The 9,198-nt window shown below is 35.5% G+C and overlaps 1 protein-coding gene across 1 annotated transcript in view; it reads right to left on the bottom strand.

Annotated features, from left to right (window-relative positions):
- The window catches only part of LOC116005680, a 13,008-nt gene extending 7,109 nt beyond the window's left edge, over nt 1-5,899 (bottom strand). The window contains exons 1-7 of the mRNA XM_031245923.1: nt 5,702-5,899; nt 5,259-5,398; nt 3,173-3,363; nt 1,696-1,777; nt 1,512-1,579; nt 1,307-1,404; nt 171-307 (exon numbers count right to left, since the gene is read on the bottom strand). Coding sequence (XP_031101783.1) covers nt 171-307; nt 1,307-1,404; nt 1,512-1,579; nt 1,696-1,777; nt 3,173-3,183 — 396 coding nt within the window. The 5' untranslated portion in view covers nt 3,184-3,363; nt 5,259-5,398; nt 5,702-5,899. The remainder of the gene's footprint in view (nt 1-170; nt 308-1,306; nt 1,405-1,511; nt 1,580-1,695; nt 1,778-3,172; nt 3,364-5,258; nt 5,399-5,701) is intronic.
- Between the last annotated feature and the right edge of the window lie 3,299 nt (nt 5,900-9,198).

The raw sequence follows: 9,198 nt of genomic DNA, 5'->3' as shown, positions 1-9,198 counted from the left end.
CCCCCCCCCCCCCCCCCCCCCCACCCCAATAAAACAAAAACAAAAACCAAAAAAGAAAAAAAAGACAGATAGAAAAAGTGGGGAAAGGAGGAAATCGTTACACAATATTTCAGTACATAGTATGATAATTATCTACAGGTAGATATAGGAATAGGTCCTATCATTCTTACAACAGGAGTCTCTGCTCCAACTTCAACATCCAAAGCACCTCCAGGAGACGTAAGGCCTGGACACATTATGTTGGCACCAGACAGGACATACTTAATAGCACCCCTGTCAACTTGCAGTTTTTTCATTATATTTGGATCTGCATAGAGAAAGGAAAACATAAAACTGTAAGAAAATAGTATCACGCAATTAAAAACTTGACCAAAACTTTAAAATTTTCTTCCCAATAACTAAGTAGACTAATCAAATTTCGTTAGCAGAATGGCAATTTCTTTCCAGGTCAATTCAGGAGTCCTATATTAACCTGTTTGGCAGGTTGATGCATCTCGGGCTGACACATGTCTAATTTAATTTTGGCACTTTTTATTTTTTCTAAAAAACTTATTACTTGTTTTTATTATTTTATTATTTTTAATAGAGCCACCGGCTGTCAATTTCATGGATAGCCATGGCTGTCCCTGGACAGCCACGGCTGTCTAAAACGACGGCCGTGGCCAAGACAGCCATGGCTGTTTAAAAAAAAATATTCTTTTTGAATTTTCTCAAACAGCCATGGCTGTGTTCTTTCATGGACAGCCATTGCTGTCCGGCAACAGCCACGGCTATCTAAAATGACAAGAAAACCATGGCTGTCTAAAATAAAAATTCAAATAACCATGGCTGTCTTAAAAAAAAATTCAAAAAAATTGAATTTTTTTAGACGGCTGTGGCTGTCCTGTCCGTGAAGAAGACAACCAGCTGTATTAAAATTAAAGAAATTAAAAAATTAATTAAAAAAGGTAAAATGTTTTTTTAGAAAAATAAAAAGTAAAAAATTTATTTAAAAAACAAAAATTTAAAAACGAGGAACGTGTCAGCCCAAGAAGCATCAACCTGCCAAACAGGTTACTATAGGACTCAATTGAACATTTAAACCAATTTAGGGGGTCTGAATGGAGCATTTTTTTTTTTACTTAGGGGGCTCAATTGCACTATCTTTTTGACTTAGGGGGCTAATTTGACCCTTTTTCCAATAAAAAAATAACTTAACAGTTCATTACAAGTCATAGTGGTATAACATGAAATAAGTGTAGGAAAGTATACTTATCAAAAGAAAATTAAGCCTAGGATGATATAACGTGTTTCATGAATAGCTTACATTGATGAAGAAGCCGCAGAGTAGGCATATACGGTCCATCCCGTATATTGAAAAATAGTGGTACATTGTTCACCACAACTAGATTCAGATGATTTGGACTTCAAAAGTAGGGAAAAAAAAGGGTAGTTGTGTGTCAAAGACAAGACTGAAAGGCAATATAATGAAAGTTGGAGGGAATGAAAGAAAGTGATTCAATTAAATAAACCATTTTGCAACAATCAGAGGAGACTTCTTTGGAAGCAAATCATCAAGCACAGGCTCAAGTCCTGGGTACTGAAATAGAAATATAACAGCATCAGACATGTAAACTAGTCTAAATCTGAATAAGAGATAATACATATATAATTTATGGAAGAATTCTAAAAAGCAAAGGCAACATGAATTAATACCTCTTCGGCAATGCTTTGCCGGATTTTGCGTTGCACAGATGCTTTGACTTGATTTTGTCCAGAAACTTCTTCACTTGAGAACCTATAAATATTTTATAAAATAAAAAGAATGGGTCTGGTTATTACTATCTTATGAACAACAATGGTCACAAGAAGAATACAAAAACTAAAGCACATAAATTGAGATATATTATAATGTTTAAAAGTCTTTTACTCCTCAGTAGCACCATAGAGAATATATAGCATAATTGCATGTCTTATAGTTAGATTAAAAACCTATCAACTACTTTTCTCCAAGATAACTATACTAAATAAGGATAGAGGCTCCTAGCAACCTACAAGGAAAGAGGAGATTTATCCCAAATTTGCACTAGAACATTCTGAATAATCATCATAATGGTATATCATGGTAATTAATGGTTGAGAGGAAATAAAAAGCAAGGAAACTAGTGAAGGAATTGCATAAAAAACAAACTCAACTTGCTTTAGAGCTAGCAAGTCAAACTTCTTCATCAGAACAATACGTTATATTCTAGTTATTCAAGTAGATTACAATTCCTTTAGCAAGAACATTAGGATATGCAGCATTTTAGAACAGAAAACAGATTGCAAAGTATCTGTGTCAATGATTCAAGATAATAATGTGGTGGCTTCTTTGACTTAAAGAAGCAGAAAGCTTTTGCCATGGTACCATCTGAAACCGGATGAACTACCTATTATAGCATGAACCTTTTGAAATACCTAATTGAGCTCAATATGAAAGAATAGGAATCAGCTGAATATCAAATGGTTCAAATTTCCATTGGACATGAACATTGCATAGACATTTTTTTACCCAACTATTAGTACTGCCCCAAAAAAGGGATTTGGCCATCTAAGACATGGGCATGAGATTGACAACAAAATCGCAATCTTCAACAAGGAAAAACTTAGCATCTTCACCAGCCATTGTTCCAGACAAAATTGCAGGATATCACTACTAGTGAAGCAAGATGTTGAAAAATTCCTTCTTTTGCTTTATTTTTATATATTATTTTATTTAACAGAATAATTAAGGAATCATCCTTGCATTTCCTCAGGCACAGCAATTTGCACTGCTTTCTTTACGGCATTCAATTGATTACACAACCTAGATACGTCATTTGTACCTATTCCGAGTTGGACCAAACTCCACTAATCATCCAAATTTTACCATAAGAGAATCAGACAAGCAATAGAAAATGCAGAAATCAAACATTATCAAGGAACCACAATCCAGTAAACATGATCCATCTTGTGTAATACAATCATAGTTCAAAATATAAGGAAAAACATAATTGGGCGTCAATAGCAGTCCAATCTTGAACACCACCAAAGACCCAAAAAAAAGAGAGAGAGCGAGAGAGATTAAAGTAAAGGAATTCATAAGGAACAATGAAAAAAATGTGATTCCTATATGACTACAGATAAAGCGAGACCATGGAGATAGAAAACTCACTTCTTGAACATTTTCAGAGGCTGATGGAATAAGAGAACAGCAGTAGGGTTTAAGCCAAGAAATTGATAGATGCGCTTATACTTCCCAAAGCTCCTTTACACTGCGTAGCAAAGAAGCTGAAAATACTAATCTCGTTTATAGCTTCTTCAAGACAAAGATCCCATCTTGGGTTCAAGGGTTCACGTAGTTTCCTGTCGATTGTTTAAAATTTTTAAAATTACAATTTAAAACCATTTCTAGAAAAAAAAAAATTAATTCCACTTTTTTTTAATAAAAAATTAATTTCACTTTTAATTTATCCAATTACATAACAGTTAATTCCAATGTAAAATATTTAAATTTCATTTAAAACACAATTCGTAACAAAATAATATTTAAATTTCATTCAAAATCACAATTCGTGACAATATTGCAACGACACACAATTTTATCACAAAAGTTAGGATTTTTCCTTTGCACCATTTGCAATGACATGCATTTTGTTGCACTTATGCATTGGTTTAATCATAATTAATTGATAACCCTTTCTTCCGTTGCAAATTTTGTTGACTTTTCTATATTGGATATAAAAAAATCTTTCTCAATGTAATACAGAAAGTAGAGATGTCCTCACCAAAAAAAAGAAAGTAGAGATGTCAAACAGGTTTAACTCGCTAGTCCAATTTGAGCATATTCATTTATAGAATATTTAAAATTTATTTTCAATATATTGAATGTTCATTCTTTTTAAGATTTATTTTTTGATGTACTATCTAAAAATGAACATTAAATATATTAAAAATAAACTTTCAGTGTGTTAAAAATGAACATTTATAAATGGTTCACATTACAATATGGACCATGCTTCATAGGTATAATTTGCCACCATTTAATGAGTAGAGATGGAAATACGCCGAGCTGAGCCGGGCTTTAGAAAATTAGGCCTGAGAATCTAAAGCCTGAGCCTATATGTAGTCTTTTTGTTAGGCTCAAGCCTGAGCTTTCAATTGGAGTGGCCTGGCCTGAACCCATTTTAAAAGCCTATTTAATATGTATGCTATTAAAAAGGCTTCAAAGTATGTCCTAAATAGGCTTTGAGGCCTACATGTTAAAGTCCATACGCATTTGTAAAAAGTTTCAAAAATATACCTAATAAAAAATTAATACATAACTGCATAAGTATATTACCACAAACCCATGTATCATATTACAAAATTACAATCAATGAATAATCACAAAATGACAAAAATTATAAGTTCATAATACAATATCCAACCACACAACTTTAATAACTACAAGTTCATAATACTCATAATACAAAATCCAACATGCTCATTAACTTGTTCAGGAATAGACTTAGTTGTATTGATGCTTGTCATCATATATGATCTCATCAATATTTAACAATTAACACACATAGAACCAACACTTATAGGGATGTAATCCTAAGCATCTAACGTTGAATATTATAACATTAAAAACAAAGACTTAATAAACAGTAAGAACCAACATTATTATAGCAAATTAGCATTTCATAAACAAGGTAAGGATGTCTTTATATTAGAACCATTTGTCTTGATTTTTTGTTCTTGTATTTTTAAAATCTTTATTCACATTATAGGATATAAGCATTCCCATTCCAGCCTATTACCAAACATGCAAAATACTTTCACCCAAACCCATTATCATTACCAAGTAGTATTTGATAACCATTCCAATTCCGATTCCCATGTGCGAACCAAACACACCCTAAATCTTTAATTTTCTATAGTTCTACTAATTGCACCTTCAGCGGGTTAATAAACAGTAAGAACCAACATTATTATAGCAAATTTGAACTTCATAAACAATGCAAGACTATATCCAGGAAAAATGCATATAAATCTCAATGCTGCCATGGTAACTACAGCCCGATTCCGAGCCAGCAGCAGCCACAGTAACTACAACGCTGCCATGGTAACTACTAAATCTTAAAAGTCGCCGCCGCCGCCTCCATAGGCCGCAGCAGACACGCTATCTACATCCCCAGTCGCCGCTGCCTCCCTCCCAAGACAAACCTATCTACACCACTGCTAGACTAGAAGAGTAAGAAGTAAGAACCACTAACCTGTCACTGCCTCCTCGCCGGTCGGTCACCGCTGTCTCGCTCAATATCCTCGTCCCAGCCGCATGAACTCCAGGTCTCCAGGAAGCCGAAAGAAAATTAATTGATTTTCTAAATTGGGGATTTACTCTTATTCACTGCCTCTTCACACCCATAGATCCAACCAAAAGCAGTGAAATAAATACACCAATAATATTAACAGCTAGGATTGATATAATCTTCTCTAAACCAGAACTACTCTTACAGATTACAACAAAAATTTTGTTAAAAAAAGCAATCCCTCAAACTTTTGTTAAAATAAGCAATCCCTCGAACACAGCATTAAAATAAGCAATCCCTCTAACTTTTCATTTTTAACAGCGTGAAAATATGCTCACCACAACAGATATATAACACCTTACAACTCATTTACTGAAATTTCGTTGCTAAAAATTAATTATTTATACCTTGCTGCGTTGTCGGGAGTTAATAGAAGAATCGGGAAGCAGACTCGGTTGCGGCGGAAGGAGGAGGCGTCGTGCGGTTGCTGCGTCGGCGGCGGCGGCGAGAGGAGGGGTCGATCTCTGCTGCGTCGTCGTCGGCGGCGGGAAGTAGCGTCCAATCTGCTGCAACGTCGTCCTCGCCTCTGCTGAGTGAGGGGAGGTATATATGGTTATTAGTAAATTATATTAGGGTTTTGGCTTTGGTTATTTATAAATGTGTATTTTCAAATTAATTTTTATCAAAAAAATTGTTATTATAATTTTATATATACTAATTCAAAATTTATAATTGCTATAAATTCTTTATGGTCCAGCGGCATAGGTAAACATATACTATATTGTAATAGAGTCAGTAGTACTAAAAAATAAACAGTATTTTTTTCAAAATTTAAAATTGCTATGAAAATACTATCTCTTAACAAAAGTTCATACTATATGGATAAAACAATACACAGTACAATACACGATGATATACAATCCATTACGTCAATTTGATAGAAACAAAGTGATGTATCGTTGAAGGCGCAATCATAGCCACCCGCGTAGGAGACATCGTAGCAGCGTCAGAGATAGTTCGCTCAGACAAAACAGTGGCAAAGCACCAGGAATGAACGCTTTAAAGTTTCGGACTATTTACGCTCATAGAATGTTTCTGGCAATGCTATCGAGTAGTTAACATAGTTAACACCCCGAAGCTTATGTCATATTGGATACGATGATTGACTTTACCAATCGTTCCTTAACTCCTCGAATGAGTTTTATTCCCGTAACTCTTCGAATGATATGTCTTATCACTCAGTCTTGTGTTCCTAACCGTATTCTATGATAAAAATAATATATAGTACAATACACAATGATATACAATATATTATGTAGGATTATGAAACTCAATAGAACTATGATTGTATAGTAGAGTCTTAACAAGAATAAAAGTTTTAAAGAGTTGGAGTCAAAAAATGATTTCATGTATCTACATGGAAAGGACAGCACGGTGTTATTTTTCATAGCAAGAATGGCGAGATGGTATCTAGTACGTACTAAGCTCTCTCCGTCGGTTGAAATTCAAAAAAAAAAAAAAAAGTATGAGTGAAATGATCAATGATGAAAAGATAATCATGTTGTCTTCATACCATTGAACCACCAAAAAAAAAAAAAAAAGGATTTCCGACGGTATTTCCTACCACTTTTCAAGGGTGGTCGGAAATACCGACCTCTTTCGTGGTCGGAAACAATATTAGTTTAAAACATTTAAACTGGCGAATAAATTTTCCGACCACTTTTGCTTTGTGGTCGAAAATTCCGACCACTTTGATCTTTCGTCGAAAAAATAAAAAAAAAGTCACTTTTTGCGACCAAATTTTTGGGTGGTCGAAAATGAGGTCGGAAAAACACTAATTTCCCGCCGTGGAGGATGGAGCGCTCTTAAGTGAGGCACTAGATGTTGGGCAATTCGAAAGAAAACCCCTTGGCCTTGCTCCCCTCAGTCAAATGTCAATATTCTTGGTCAAAGTCGTCTTGCACTTTAGGTTATTCTGCCTTGAGCCATCCATATGGCCCTAGAAATTAAAGGTCTCGACCTATAGGCAAGCTTTGTGCTCAAGAAAGCTATGAAATAACCAAGGAAAGTCTAGATTTACATGTTTTATACATTAAAATCTTTAATAAATTAATTTCCTTGTGTATGTATTGTTGGTTTCATGACTCGGGGTAGTCACTTGGCGGGCTAGCATAAACGATTGATTCAATAAAATATATAACTGATTTGAAAGAAAAAAAGGAAAAGACACAACAATTTTAACGTGAAAACTGAAAGGTAAAATCACGGGCCTTTTTGGGCGGTGTCAAACCTAAATTCACTATTTTTTTATAAGTAATTTGTACATGCAGTGTCATTGTATTATGTTGTTTTGTACTGAGAGATAGATCCCCTCCTCTTGTTCTTCACTTAGCTTTTATAGTATTAGAATGAGTAGTCTAGCCCTCCTAAAATTAATGGGGTTTTAATGGGATTTATGGGTGATAATGGGTAATTAGGAGAATTTATAGTAATAAATGAGTAATAATTGGGTAATAAATGGGAGGTTATAGAAGGATAATTAAGGAGTTGATTGGTCACGTCCCGAGTGCTGATTGTCGAGTCTGAGGCCCAATTGCCTATTAGGTGGTACCGACTGGGTACACATGTTGGGTATCCATCATCAGTCGCTCACTTTGTTGTGTCTCGCGAAGCATGGCGCTGGAAATTAAATTTTATTGTCTCAAAACCAACTCAACAGCTAACGTTCGAATCAAAATTTCCCGACTGCTTTTATAAGGAGGTGCGTTTGACTAAACGCCAACTGCTTTTACATGCTTCCAGCAAACCCTAACACCAACATTTTTCCCGACTCCTTTTACATAGAGGCGTGATTGACTGAGTGCTGACTCGTTTTACAAGCTCTAGTCAACGCTAACACCATTATTTTTCTTGACTACTTTCACAAGGAGGCGTGGTTGACTAAGCGTCGACTCTTTTTACAAGCCTCCAACCAACCTTAACACCAACATTTTTCTTGACTCCTTTTACAAGGAGTAGCAGTTGACTGAGCGCCGACTCCTTTTACAAGCCTCTAGCTAACCCTAACAACAACATTTTTCCCAGTTCTTTTTATAAGGAGATGCAGTTGATTGAGCGCCGATTCCTTTTATAGGCATTTTTCCCGGCTCAATCCCAAGCTTGACGCTAATATTATGAGTCTCCCTAGAGACACATATGTTGGAGTTAATCTTTTATACATGCAGCTGAGGCTTAGGTTTCCTCTCTATAGCTTCCTCATAGAGTTTTTGAATTATTACGAGATAGCTCCAGGTCAACTTGTCTCTAATGGCCACTAAGCAATTGTTGGTTTTCTTTCTGTGTGCCGAGAGAGGTGGGTAGAGCCCACATTAAGTCTCTTTCAAGCCATGTTTCTAGTTGGTAGGTCTTCCTCCTCCTCCGAGGGTAAAGGTTTTGTTGTTATTTCTTCTAGACCTCGTCTCAAGCTTTTTGACGACTGTGCTACTTTTAATAAGGTGTGAAAACTAAAATTTATCTTTGTCTCCCTCGGTTGTCCACCCCCTTTTGTCGTTAGGTGGGGATCCCAAGTTAGGTGTCATCCACCTTTAGATAAGAGTCCTTATGTGTGTAAGGGTGTAGTTGAGATGAGGAATGGTAGTCATCTAAAGATTGCTAAATATACTACCGAGTGGGAGTTCGCAAAGTTGGTTTTTTTGAGTACTCGACCAGCTGCCATTGATCCAACTGGTATCCCTATATAGTTTGCGACTCTTAACTATTTTTCTTTACTAGTTACTCTAACCGTGTATGCTTTGTAGGTGCCATGTCTTCAAGAGTAGAGCAATATTTGTCCCGGCTTGCACAAAATCCTCCGCCTAAGAAGAGTAAGACGAAAAAGAAAGGAAAAAGAGTCAAGTAGTAGTTG

This window comes from Ipomoea triloba, chromosome 15, assembly GCF_003576645.1.
Source record: "Ipomoea triloba cultivar NCNSP0323 chromosome 15, ASM357664v1".
NCBI lineage: Eukaryota > Viridiplantae > Streptophyta > Magnoliopsida > Solanales > Convolvulaceae > Ipomoea > Ipomoea triloba.
Note: the sequence above shows the minus strand (reverse complement) of the source record. Positions and strands in the feature narration are given on the sequence as shown.